Here is a 14511-nt window from a genome sequence, read left to right as displayed (position 1 = left end):
TGAATGAACATACTTATAATTACATTTAGGGCAGTGTTTGGTTCCTAGTAGACATTTAGTAAATAGCATCTTTTAAACTCATATTTTTCTTTCAGTCTCTGTTTCATGCCTTCCTGATATGATTGAGAGCTTTTTCGAGCCAAGGACCATAACTGAGTTCATTTCGTGCATGCAAGTTAAGCATAACTTAGCACGATTTTAGGCCTATGGAACGTTCTGTGTTGTGTTGTAACTGTGCACCACATTTGATACTACGTGAAATATATGACACAACCTCAAATAACAGCCTTGGCTGCTGAATTGCATCAACTATTGGGTAAATCACCTCTGAGTCTATACTCCCATGAATCCATTCATTCATCCACCATTGATTGATTGCCTCCTAAATGCATTCCCCCTAAGATTCTGTTTCTACGTAATTTCTTTAGTGGAGAGAGGACTATAGGGTTGTGATGGAAAGTGCCAGGAGTGTGGCTAGGGCAATGGGAAGCTGAAAGCTTGGACCTGCATCCCTCAAACCTCCCTCGGCATCATAAACAGCTGGGGCGGATACAGACACACCCCCTCACTCCTGCCCCCACCAGAAATGCTAATTCAGTTGGTCTGACATGATGTTAAAACAACAAACAAATGAAGAGAGGAAACAAAGAAGTTCCCCAGGAGCTTATTCTGATGCGCAGGCAAGGATAAGAACCGTTTAAGCAGATGATGCTCAAGTACTCCAGGGAGCTTCCTTCTAGGGTGGTGCTACCCAGGGTGATGTTAAGGGGAGCAGTTGTGCTTGGACCCAAGCCAGGAGCAGAGACCTGAGCTGGAGGAAGGAGGAGGCACCTGGGCAGAGGGTAATCAAATGTGGGCTTTCCTTTACCTCCTGCCTTCTTTCTCCCCAGGAGGAACCAAGAAGAGTGTTAAGGCTGGGGTCCCCAGGGAAGAGGGGCTGAGGACACCTGAGAGCACAGGAGGGCAGAGCTGTGTAGAGCTTAGGAAATCATTTCCAGAACAAGCCTCACTATTACCCTCTATACACCAAGCTTGGAATCACAACTTGATCAGACCCCATAGATCTGGCCATTTCATGAACAGTCTTCTTAACTTGCAAGGTGTACAACCTCCTTGACCTCCTCCCACCCCTTCAATCAAAATTGGGCTGCTCAGGGCTGATGAAGGGATAGAGACCAGTTTATTTGAAGCCCTGGTTGTTTAGAAGATTTAGGAGAGCAGTTCCCTGATGTGTTTCAGGTCAGTTTCACAATGAATGTTCCTGGTGCATAATCCCTCTGAGAGAGAATGTGGTTTAAGACTGCTTCAAGTAATCTAGACCTTTGTCCTCCAAGAGCAGTAATGCTGAGAATCACGCCACTTCTTCCCGGCATATGATGTCAGGGTGCTTGGTTTCCCTCCCACATCTTCTAACTTCACAGACAGGAAAATAGAGTCTGAGGAACCAGGAAGTTGCTCATCCATCACAAGGTTACTGCTGAGCATGAGGTCATATCTCTCAGCTTTTTCTAAGACACAGCAGGCTCATATAGGTTGGTGAGTTTTAGTAGACTGTGCCCAGAATTTATAATTTCAAAGGATAAAGAAATTGGGAATGACATAAGATAATTCTCTTTTTCTGTCTCTGCTCATCGCTGAGTCTTTTAGTTGTTGTCTGCCATTTATGCTAGAGAAGGAAATGCCAACCCACTCCAGTACTCTTGCCTGGAAAATCCTGTGGACAGAGGAGCCTGGTGGGCTTCAGTCCATGGTGTCGCAAAGAGCCTGGCATGACTGAGCACATTTATTCTAGGAATTTGGAATAAATAGGAACGTCTTGGGGATTTACAAAAAAAGGGGGAGCCCTACTCAAGATATATCACCTTGACGGTGGAATTCTACTCTGGGCTTTTCGTTGGATGGATTGGGAATTTTTTCCCATTAGCCAAGTTAAACAGCCTCCACTAGCTTCCTCACTGATAAAAACAGCTGGAGGGTTACTGAGACATTATTGATGTAGGTGAGAAAAGTTCACTTTCAGAACTCCTCCCAAACATAGCAGGAACCCTGAAAGTGGGACTGAGCTTCAGCTGGTATCCTTGTTCATATGGGTCAGGCTCATGCCATATTTGCTGTCAAATATTTTTAATATTACCTCTCTCTCAAAACAATGGCCTTCTTTCTTTAAGTGGAATACCTTCCCTTTACCCTTATTATGTAACTGATGACTCATTTTGGGGGGCTCCAAAATCACTGCAGATGGTTATTGCAGCCATGAAATTAAAGGACGCTTACTCCTTGGAAGGAAAGTTATGACCAACCTAGATAGCATATTCAAAAGCAGAGACATTACTTTGCCAACAAAGGTCCATCTAGTCAAGGCTATGGTTTTTCCAGTGGTCATGTATGGATGTGAGAGTTGGACTGTGAAGAAAGCTGAGTGCCGAAGAATTGATGCTTTTGAACTGTGGTGTTGGAGAAGACTCTTGAGAGTCCCTTGGACTGCAAGGAGATCCAACCAGTCCATTCTGAAGGAGATCAGTCCTGGGTGTTCTTTGGAAGGACTGATGCTAAAGCTGAAACTCCAATACTTTGGCCACCTCATGGGAAGAGTTGATTCATTGGAAAAGGCTCTGATGCTGGGAGGGATTGGGGGCAGGAGGAGAAGGGGACGACAGAGGATGAGAGGGCTGGATGGCATCACAGACTTGATGGACATGAGTCTGAGTGAACTCTGGGAGTTGGTGACGGACAGGGAGGCCTGGCGTGCTGTGATTCATGGGGTCGCAAAGAGTCGGACACAACTGAGCAACTAAACTGAACTGAACTGAACTGATTCTACGCAGCTGTTATCTTTTTTCTGCATCCGGAGAACACCCACTTCCCCACAGTGTGGTCCTTTCTATAATTGTATTTCTGTTGAATTGTGATTCTGTGGCTACAAAATAGGTCAACAGAGAAAAAGATGTCAATTTAATCAAGAACTAAGTCCAAGGATGGTGGGGGAAGTTGGGGACGGCAGAAAGCATTGGCCAGTGGCTATTATACAAAGGGACCAGACATGACCATTTGAGGGGGGGGAGGTGTGACCATTTGGTCATTATCATGATCAAGGTAATCCTTGCTAGCTGTCAAAGGCCAATATTACAAAGTGATGAAAAGATGTGCAGTCAACTCCAATCCCTTTAATACCTCAGTCCCTTCCTGGCTCTCAAGTATTAAGGGAGACTCATTAACTATTCAGCTACTAAATTTTCTGTCCTTGATTAACTGCTTCAAAATGGAACCAGTTAGTACAGGCAGAAAGTGGATGCCTAAAAAGATTAAATTGCTTCTGAAATACTTGATTCGTCCCCCAGACAGTTGTTACCCCCAGGCTAAATCAGCCTGCTTCATACCCACCAAAGCCTACTGCTTTTCAACAAGGAATGAGTTGCTGCTTTCTCTATGGTAGATGCATCTGGCCTTAAATTTCTATTCCTGTAACCTAAATTGCGAAGCATTTTCCAAAAGCCATTGAGTTGCAGAATTAAAAAAATGTATTTCATTGCCAGATCTGCAAATTGGGTCAGTTTTCCAGGGCCTTATGCTTCCTTCTTTCCCCTTGGGGAAGAGGAAAAGGAGGCAGCCAACAACTGGTGATTGAAACATGATCCTTGCTGGCGTGTAAGTCTTGGCTGTCTCTCCGTGTGCCATCCTGTCCAAGTCCTCTGATGCTCATGGCAATGCCTGGGCCAATGCCTGCCCTTCCTGATGGCTGCCCTCTGGATTCCGCTAACTGTCACGGTGGTTCCACTGCAGCTGGCATCACTGAAGCTCTGCATGACTTTTAATTACATTTGAGCCTCAGAAAAGTCTGTGAGAGAGTTAGAGGAGGTCTAAGTATCCCTATTTCATAGATGGACAAACTGAATTCAGAGAAGATAAATGACTTATTCAAGGATACAATTAGATTAGGTTTTTTTTTCTATAATTTTGTTTATTTATTTATGGCTCTGTTGGGTCTTCACTGCTGTACGGGCTTTTCTCTAGCTGTGGTGAGTGGGGCTACTCTTTAGTTGCAGCTTTCAGGCTTCTCATTGTGTGGCTTCCCTTGCTGCGAAGCAAGGGCTTTGGTAGTTGCGGCACATGGGCTCCGTAGTTGTGGCTCCCAGGCTCCAGAGCACCAGCTCAACAGCTGTGGCCCACAGGCTTAGTTGCTCCATGCCACATGCGATCTTCCTGGACCAGGGATCAAACCCATGTCTCCTGCAGTTGGCAGGAGGATTCTTTACCACTGAACCATCAGGGAAGCCCCTGATGCAATTAGTTTGGTTCCTATCTCCTACCTCTTTGTCAAGTATTCTTTTCACAAAAATATGAATTTTAGAAAGTCACTAAGAAAAGAAAAGTAGTTTGTCCTGGTCCCTAGACGCATAGGATCTGGGATTATTCCATGTGATTCTCTACTTTTCAAATGCAACCGTGATTAATCTGGTCATCAAAAAAACCTTGTTATCATCACCAGCGTTGTAAAGAGATAGCAATCAAGAATCAATATATGATATAGTCTCTATTAATATTCTATGTTATATAGTCTAAAAATCTGTAAAATATATCTTGTATTTTTGTGACCAGTTCCAGGATTTTTCATACTAATAGGGCATAGCCCATTAACATGGGTCTTAAAGTCTATTTAGGGGCCTCCCTGGTGACTCAGTAGTAAAGAATCCACGGGCAATACAGGAGATGCGAGTTCAATCCCTGGGTCAAGAATATCCCCTGGAGAAGGGAATGGCAACCCATTCCAGTATTCTTGCCTGGGAAATCCCATGGACAGATAAGCGTGGCGGGCTTTAGTCCATGGAGTTGCAGAAGAGTCAGACAGGACTTAGCGATGAAACGCACACAGAAAAGTCAGTTTAATAGATTGCTGCCAGGCTTAAAAGAAGACATAGGGTAAGAGAATAGAACAGCATTGAAATCGTCAGAGTGTGTTGCATGTAGCCAAAGGAAAGGACTGTTCTCTGAATCCTTTTGTTGATATGTACTGAACCATAATGTTAAAAGTATTTCATACTGAGTAGTCTTTCCTCTTTCTCTTTTCTCTTTCCTCTTCTCTCTCCTTCTCTCTGTCTCTAGGAAAGCTACCTAAAGATCTGCTATCTTTGATCCATTCGCAGGTACCATCCCCGGTCTTCCCCAGCCACCATCTCTCCTGATATTATCCTTTCATCAGGGTCTGGAGTGGACACTGTTTTCCACAGTTGATGTCTTTAAGCTCTTTCCTTTCTCCCCTCCCCTGAAAATGCCCATTTGCAGTGTGACCTTGGAGTCAGCATTTCCTAGTCCTTTTCTAAGTTTGATAAATAAACAACTCTATCTCTAAACCATCTTATTTCCATTTCAGGCAAGGCAACTCAAACTTGAAGACATGAAGTCCCCAAGGAGAACCACTTTGTGCTTTGTGATTATTGCCATTTATTCTTCCCAAGCTACACTGAGTTTGAATTTAGAGTCTATTGTTTATCATTCGGTGAGTAAATCCATGTCTGCTATATTTCCCTGTCACATTTTTTTCTGATTTCCTGGGAAAGTCATGGGCAGAAACTGCTTTACATAAATGTTCAGGGCCTTTGAGAACATGTTGCAAATGGGGGGAGGGAGTGGTGGGCCATAAATGGTATTCATCCGATAATAACACCCTGGGTACAACACGTCATACTCTGGAATCAGTGGTGATGTCAAGGGCTTCCCTCCTTAATGAATTTACCACTTCTAGGCTTGGAGCTCCACCCTATGAAACTGACAGCCCATTGATAAAGCAGATTTTGAGGGCTGAGCAGGACATGTGTCCTCAAAGGAATTTTTTTTTTTAACCAGGAGCATCAGACTAAAACACATTTCAAGAGGTGTTAATTTGTGTCGTGTTATAATCACAGATCCATATACTTGAAAGGGCCATGGGTGATCACCCAAGCTTTTGTAAAACACATTAGCCTGGTTGTTTGGTCCTTGGGAAGTTAATGGGAGTTTAGCTCACCCCCTTGTTCCTTGTGGGAATCACTGGGATCTTCTTTCCTTAGGCTACTCCATGCACCAAAGCGGGACATATTACTGGTTATGAAATCTCATGGGACAGATGTGATTCTCTCTGTCAGCTTTTTCGTCTGTAAAATAATGAAAATAATAGTATTGATTTACTGCTTGCTACGAGAATTAAATTAGTTAATATTTACAAAATGCTTTAGACTAGTGCCTTACACATGTAAAAAGGCCTTATCAGTGTTCGCTATTATCATTTCTCTTCTTGTATTTTTTTCTACTGGCTTTTCAAAAAGATATTTCAGTGCTACTTCATTCGATCTGTCACGACTGTTAGAGTTTTTCATTGATAGATTTTAGCATCAGAAAACGTCTCCTCTCTTCCTGGTTGGAGATTTTCAATTTTAATTCTCTGTCCTCTATTCATTCCAGTTGTCGGTTCTGTTTTTGCGTTTGTGTTTGCGTGATCTTTATTCTCTATTTTTTGTGTAGCTTTTAGTATATTCCTTTGCTTTACTGGTTCTTTTATAAACAATGCACGTTTGAGATTCTTTTCTTTTAACCTGTGGAGAAGGCAATGGCACCCCACTCCAGTACTCTTGCTTGGAAAATCCCATGGACGGAGGAACCTGGTAGGCTACAGTCCTTGGGGTCGCAAAGAGTCGGACACAACTGAGCGACTTCACTTTCTGTCTTTCTTTTAATCTGACTGTGATTGGGGAGTATAATTTATTCACATTTGATGTCATTTAAAATTCTTGCTCTTACTTTCAGGATTTTTTATGGGTTTATGCATTTCTTTCCTCTTTTTCGTTTCTGTATGTTTCTTTGTTTGACCTAGGTCTTGTCTTTTTATTTATTTCTCTCATAATTTGGGAAGTATACTTTGTGTCTCTTCTTCCAAATTGCAATATGCCGGATACAACCCTTGTGATTCTATGCAGCAGCTTGCTCTTATAAATAGAAGATGGAAACATTACTTTTCCCGAGGATGTGCATGGTCAGTACAGAAGTCTACTTACCCCATGCATATGGGGAGAAAGCCAGAGACTGACCTGATCAATGGGGTCAGCCTTGTCTCTGTTCTGGAGATTCCCAGCATTCCTGGCTACAGCGATGCCCTTCCACTGTGCCAGCTCTACCTTCGCAAGCATCCATAACAAAGCTCCTCCGTCAGCCTGGTGGACCAGGATATCTTCCTGGATATTCCCACCACCATCCTAAAGGGCCCCACTTTCCTCCTTTAGATATGCCTTCAAGATATAATATTTTCATCCAGTTCGGAGGCTGAAGAACTCCATTGGAGACATGCCCTTGAAACTGCCTTATCAGCTTATACGGCCCTAGGCTGCCACTCAGCTCCCACTTCTACTATTGTAACAGTACACACGGATTGTCACCATTTTTAAGTGTACATTTCAGTAGTGTTAAATACATTCACACTGTCACACAATCCATCTGCAAAACCATCTTGCAAAACTGAAACTCTGTATCTATTAAACAAACCCCCCTCAGCCCCCCGACATGACCCCAGCTCCTAGAACTCACTGTTCTACTTTCCAACTCCATGATTTTGATGACTCTTGAGTACGTCATACAAGTGGAATCATACAGTATTTGTCTTTTTGTGACTGGCTTATTCACTTAGGGTAAAGTGCTAAAAACGTATCTGTTGTATTAATAGTATGCATCAGAATTTCCTTCCTTTCTTAAGTCTGAATGAGGATCCATTGTATGTATATCCTACGTTTTGTTAATCTGTTTATCTATCAATGCACATTTGGGTTCCTCTCACCTCCTGGCTGCTGTGAACAATGCTGCTCTGAATATGGGGGAGCAAATACAGTGTGAAAGCTTTTTGAAGTGTGATTGATGATGTAGCTTCTCAAACTTCAATGTGTGCATGAATCCAGCTGGGAACCTTCTTAAAGTGCAAATTTCAGCTCAGGAAGTCTGAGGGTGGGGCTCTGGGTGTTGCCTTCTGACTAGTTACTCTTGTTCCCGTCCCAGTGGTCACACTGGGAGCAGCAAGTCTGCAGATTCTCAAAGCTGGGATCAACCCTGAGTCCAAAGCCCCGCTCTGACGCTCACTAACTTCGGAAATTTCATCTCCTTTTTTCATCTCCCTGAACCTGTTTTCTCACATAATATGAGAAATAAATAGTGTCTCATTCTTCAGCTTCTTCAGGATTACATGTTCTCAGATATACATGGCTTAGCATCATGATTGGCACACAGCAAATGCATAAGATTTGGTGGTTATTTTTACTATTCTGGTACAAATAAACCTGGGTTCACATGCCCAGGGAGAAGATATTTTAACGGGATCCTTGCTGAGACAATTGAGGCAAAGATGCAAAACTGGGTGAGATCTGTGACTATTTATTTGTCATCTGGCTCCCTGGTTTTTTGGGGTTTTTTTTTTGCACTTCTAAAAATGCCATCTCTCATTCCTGACTGTCTGCTCCCTCTTCAGGCCACTCCCCCACCCTCCCATTACTTGTAAAGTTCAACAAGTGGGGCATTTCCTGGAATCGGTGACCTTGTATCTTCTGACTGAAGCTTGGCAAACAGGAAATCCTTTCTGGGCAGAGCTGGTCATTGTCCTCCCATACCCATCTGAGTACCTTTCCATGGACAGGCAGAGGCTGTGGTTTTTGTCTGAAATAGTACTCAGCATTAAGAGACGCTGGCAGGATCTGTGTGCAGCCTCATAGTTCCCCGAACTGGGGTGACATGAGACTCAGGCAGGCAAGACTGTACCCCAGTGAGCCCAGGCCAGATGGGCACATGGGCTGTCAGCACTGCCAGAGATGCATCACGTTTTTCACATTCCTTGTTTTTCAAAATGTGAGAAACCAAGGCTTGGAATGAATGAATGACTTTTCCAGTTAGAGAGAAGAAAAGGCAGAGGGATCAGTTCTTGGTGTGACTCCAACACCTGCCTTCTTGAAATCCAGGCCCCATGACCTGGCAGTCTAACTCTCGGTGCTTAGTCAAATCTGGGTGGCTGAGGGTCTTTGCCCCCACCCGCATCACCAGTGAACAACAGCTCAGAGGCTTCAGTGCTTTTAGATGTTTTCCCTCCCTCTTTTCCCAATGATTGTTGTTCAGTCACTAAGTCGTGTCTGACTTTTTGCAACCCCATGGACTGCAGCACGTCAGGCCTCCCTGTCCCCCACTGTCTCCTGGAGTTTGTCCATTGAATCGATGATGCTATCCAACCATCTCATCCTCTGCTGCCCTCTTCTCCTTTTGCCTTCAAACTTTCCCAGCCTCAGGGTCTTTTCCAGTGAGTTGGCTCTTTGGCCAACAGGAGGCCAAAGTATTGGAGTTTCAGCTTCAGCATCAGTCCTTCCAATGAATATTCAGGATTGATTTCCTTTAGGATTGACTGGTTTGATCTCATTGTTGTCCAAGGGACTCTCAAGAATCTTCTCCAGTACCACAATTCAAAAGCATCAATTTTTTGGCACTCAGCCTTCTTTATTGTTCAACTCCTACATCTATACATGACTACTGGAAAGATCATAGCTTTGACTGTACGGACCTTTGTCAGCAAAGTGATATTTTTGCTTTTTAATACACTGTCTAGGTTTGTCATAGCTTTCCTTCCAAAAAGCAAGCAACTCAATGATTACAGGGTTTAAAATCAAAAGTCAGTTATTCTCATAAAAAGTTGTGAGAAATAAAAAGTTATTCCTCACTGAACAGCGGAGCCAGTAGGCGATAGCTATGTGGAAGCAGTACTTAATAGAGGTGTTCCATGAAAGTTTCAGATAATCACCATGAAGATTCAAGAAGTAGTTAAAGAGCAGAGGTTCTAAAAAACTGGCCTCCTGTCCAGGGATGCGCCGGTTAAAAAAGCAGTTTTCTTTACCCTATTTGAGACCTGCTAAATCTGATTGGGGGAGGGAAGGGAGAGGACTCTCACGCTCATGAAGATTAGAAGTGCTCTACAAGAGAGGACTGAAATGTACCTTGATTTTAACCCACAGTTGCCAGTGGCAAGTCATTAATTCTCTAGCGACCCCTGGAAAATGGAGGAAATGAAACCTTGGCCTGCTTCCCAAAGGTGACCTCTGGTAGTCACCTTCTCCTGGGCTGAGTCCCCCTGCAGCAAGCCCACAAACAGTGAACAGAGAAAGCTTCCTGGTGGCTCCCCCTACCTCCCCCGAATCCCAGGGAGGATGGAGGCAGGAAGACAGCCAAAGAACCTTTCTTTCTACCCAGGCTCAGCGCCAGAGCAGACTCCTGGGCAAGCCGGGCAGGAACCAGCCCTATACATCAACTTTGTTATTTCTTGGTCCGTTCACATCTCGGTAGAGCTGAGATAACCTCACGGCAAAGGAGGCAGCACCTGAACTTGCACATTCCAAACATCAGTCATCATTCCTCTGTTCACTTCTTCAAGAACATTTGCGGACTCTCAGGTCCCTTCACATTTCCTGTGGACATTAATACTAGTCGCTGAAAAGAAGGCAGGGGTGGAAGAGGCAATAGAGAAGAGACAAAGTACTGGTTAAGAGAGACGGGGTCACCGAGAGGAACCCAGTTTCCCCGTGCTTTCCCAGGATATCGCTTGGCAAGATGCTGCTGTGCCTGTGTGGATAAGTGCAGACTTAGGAGGAAGGTTAGCTGGGTTTGAGTACCGATTCTGCCATTTCAAGGCCATGTGACCTTAGGCAAGTTATTTGACCTCTCCGCACCTGTGTTTTCTCATCTGTGAAATGCAGATGATAACAGTATCTACACCTTAGATTGTCATGAGGATAAAATAAACAAGCACACACCAAGCACTTAACAGTGCCTGGCACCGGGTGTTGAAGACGTTTTCGGAACCATTCTTCTTGATATCGTTAAGATGGGAGATAACTAGAAAAAAATGGCAGAGACCATGGAGGGCAAAACAAGCTCTGTCTCAGGTGGTGCTCTCTGGTAAGGGGCGGCGGGGGTGAGGGGAGGGAGTTCAAGGTAAACTACACACCCTGGAGGGCGGGGGTTATCTGGCTCCTCTACTGAGACTTAAAAGAAGTTTGGGATGGGAAACTCATTGTAGGAAAACTCACTTGGAGGCAGGGATGAACTAGGAGCCCCATATCAGGTCAGATCAGATCAGATCAGTCGCTCAGTCGTGTCCGACTCTTTGCGACCCCATGAATCACAGCACGCCAGGCCTCCCTGTCCCTTACCAACTCCCGGAGTTCACTCAGACTCACGTCCATCGAGTCAGTGATGCCCTCCAGCCATCTCATCCTCTGTCATCCCCTTCTCCTCCTGCCCCCAATCCCTCCCAGCATCAGAATCTTTTCCAATGAGTCAACTCTTCACATGAGGTGGCCAAAGTACTGGAGTTTCAGCTTTAGTATCATTCCTTCCAAAGAAATCCCAGGGCTGATCTCCTTCAGAATGGATTGGTTGGATCTCCTTGCAGTCCAAGGGACTCTCAACAGTCTTCTCCAACACCACATCAAAAGCATCAATTCTTCGGCACTCAGCCTTCTTCACAGTCCAACTCTCACATCCATACATGACCACTGGAAAAACCATAGCCTTGACTAGACGAACCTTTGTTGGCAAAGTAATGTCTCTGCTTTTGAATATGCTATCTAGGTTAGTCATAATTTTCCTTCCAAGGAGTAAGTGTCTTTTAATTTCATGGCTGCAGTCACCATCTGTAGTGATTTTGGAGCCCAGAAAAATAAAGTCTGACACTGTTTCCACTGTTTCCCCATCTATTTCCCATGAAGTGGTGGGACCAGATGCCATGATCTTCGTTTTCTGAATGTTGAGCTTTAAGCCAACTTTTTCACTCTCCACTTTCACTTTCATCAAGAGGCTTTTGAGTTCCTCTTCACTTTCTGCCATAAGGGTGGTGTCATCTGCATATCTGAGGTTATTGATATATCAGGTCAAGGTGAGGTTATAAGCTTCAGAGCTGGCAGTGAGCCCAGCAGCAAAGCCAATCAATGTCAGTTCTTAAAGAAGCCACGTGTTGACAGTAGATGAGCTTTATGGAGATGAAGCAAGTGGTTTATGCAGTCGGGGGGGCAGGGGTGTTCTGTGTGAATGGTGCCCCCAGAACAGTGTGATGCCGTGCCCCAGAATAGCACTTACTATGTCTCTAAAGCTATTCTAGTGTTCTACATTGATTAATCATTTGCTCCTCACAACAACCTCAGGAGGCAAGCTATTTGTATCTGTATACTACAGGTGAGTGCTGAGGCACAGAAAGGTTAAGTAACTTGCTCACGGTCACACAGCCATTTTATGGAAGAGCTAGGATTTGAATCAATGTCTGCAGAGTACTTAATTCTTAACTATCATACTATATGATATAACTAATGCTTTTAAGAGCTTAGTATATTCCACATTGCAGTTGGCTTAATTCTCGTAACAGTTCTATGAGGTCGGCACTATTATTCCATTTTACAGAAAAGAAAACTGAGGCTCAAAGAGACTAAGTAACTTCCTCAAAGTCGCAGGCGAGTAAGGGGCACAGCTCTGTACCCTAACAGTCTGGCTCTAGAGCTGGGTCTCAAAGGCCTTGCCCCAGAAAGCAACCATAAGACCATCTAGGAGTAAAAGGGCTAGAGAAGGAGAAAATAATTTCTAAACATGCATAACCTAAATAGTCCCAAGGCCACAGAAATACTGGGGTGGGGACAGGCTGAGTGAGTGCAGAGGAGAGGTCGTGAGACTCGTCTGAAATGCCGCCCGAATGACTCAGGATTCAAGCCCCAGTGCAATGGAGAACAGCATAATTTATACTTCTTGACAGGCCTCAAGCTGCAGGAACTCTGAGACTCAGATAGGCTGATTTCTTCCGCTTCTGGATCTAGTGACTGGTCTATAAAAAGTCAATGCCAAGGTCATATCCCAGAGGCCAATCCATCGCGTCTTCCCTACCCTCCCATTGCTGGTGGCCCGCCATTCACAGGGCATGAGGTATTGACCCAGAGCCAGCAGCCCTACGCTCAGCTTGAACATTCCCGGGCCTGTGAGCAGAAAACCATCATGAAAAGACATTGATAACACTCACTGACTATTTTTAAAATGTTCTTTCAGCTTCTCCATGAACATGAACTAATGGAGGAGGATCCAGTAAGACAAAAACGAGCTGGTATGTAAACATTTCCTTGACTGTCTTTTCTAGTAAGTCCCATCAAACAGCATGTGTTGTAACTTTTTGAAACACTGGTATCTACATGATTCGGTCTCCAAGCGCCTCAGGGTTCAATTTCTAGAAGTAACTGCGAAGGCGCTCCATTCTCTGTCAAATGATATTAAAGGGATCTTATCAATACCCTCCATCCAAGTGTCCTGTCCCATCACCACTCCTCAGATCCCGAAGATTACCCCATGGCCCTTCCCCCAGCAGCCCTGTACCACCACCAAAAAGCCACTTCTCTCCTCTCAACCCAGCAGCATTGCCTCTTTTCTTTTTCCTTTTTCTTTTAATCTTGGCTCCTTTCACTCCTCACTTAGTCTCAGGGATCAATTTAACCACTAGACCCAAGTCCTCTGTTTCCCATTCCAATTTCCTCACTAAATTCCAAAGAAGAGGTCTGGGAAACACAGGGCTCTGCCTTTTGGAGGGTCGGGGGCAGGTGAGAGCTGTGAACACCTGCATGATGAGCCTCAGTGTCCCCTCTCCCATGTGAGACCTGGGGCAGGTGGGTCTGTCTGGAGGCTACATTTTCCAAGGACCAGATCCTCCTTCCATCACAACAATCTTGCTATAGCATCAACTGGATGCTGTTATTTCCCTGCATAAATCCGATCATCCTCTCACATATCTCTGTATCTGCGAGAGTCACAGAGTCAGCATCCCACCCACCATGCCCCCTTTGCTTGTCTGGGGAATCAATTCACATGGATTCGTGTCTTAGAAGCTCTTCCATCAATTTCCCCAGACAGGGAGGGGCTGTTTTCCTGGGTTCCCATTATCCGTGACACATCCTCATGGCCCAACATCTATCCCAAAGCACTGCAATTCTTTAGCTTCCTGTTTGCCACTCACAGGGGACATGAGCCCCCTTGAACCCTCTTCCTCTCTGTAGCCTGGCCAGTAGCCCAATGTCTCAACAGACCAGTGAACAAATAAAGAGAGGGCGTGTCTCTGTCATAGCCACTTGTGTGAATTCAGAGGCTGTGTCCCTTTTCGCTAAGAGTCTGCTGGCTTTGCGGCTAGACCAACCATCTAGAAACTTCTTAACTTGTAGCACTAGGATTAAATCATGACTTGTTCTTTTCAGTCTTGCGGTAGGAAAGAGACATTAGGCTGACAGGGAGAGCAAGCTTGCCCAGAGCGCAGGATAGAGGTATCTGGTGGACCCTTCACAGGCCATAACCAGATCCGACTGTTACCCAGTGCCTGAAATGAGAATTCGATTACATTGTTAATAAACTATCAAAATGCTCACTGAAAGTTTATACTGTTGTTCTTCTCTCCTTCCCTTCCCTTCCTTCCCTTTCTTTTCTGTTTTAGCCTGGTTTTATACCCCT

The 14511-nt window shown here is 44.6% G+C and overlaps 1 protein-coding gene across 6 annotated transcripts in view; it reads left to right on the top strand.

Moving 5' to 3' along the window:
- Window positions 1-14511, top strand: part of ADGRF5 (adhesion G protein-coupled receptor F5) — a 112774-nt gene that overhangs the window by 49576 nt on the left and 48687 nt on the right. For all 6 annotated transcript variants that reach the window (XM_019985740.2, XM_019985742.2, XM_019985741.2 and 3 more), the window contains exons 2-3: window positions 5369-5494; window positions 13072-13126. In XM_019985740.2, the coding sequence (XP_019841299.2) occupies window positions 5393-5494; window positions 13072-13126 (157 nt within the window). In that variant the 5' untranslated portion in view covers window positions 5369-5392. The remainder of the gene's footprint in view (window positions 1-5368; window positions 5495-13071; window positions 13127-14511) is intronic.

The sequence above is a fragment of the Bos indicus genome, chromosome 23 (assembly GCF_029378745.1).
Source record: "Bos indicus isolate NIAB-ARS_2022 breed Sahiwal x Tharparkar chromosome 23, NIAB-ARS_B.indTharparkar_mat_pri_1.0, whole genome shotgun sequence".
In the NCBI taxonomy this organism is placed as follows: domain Eukaryota; kingdom Metazoa; phylum Chordata; class Mammalia; order Artiodactyla; family Bovidae; genus Bos; species Bos indicus.
The sequence above is the reverse complement of the archived record's forward strand: the minus strand, read 5'-3'. Positions and strand labels throughout refer to the sequence as shown.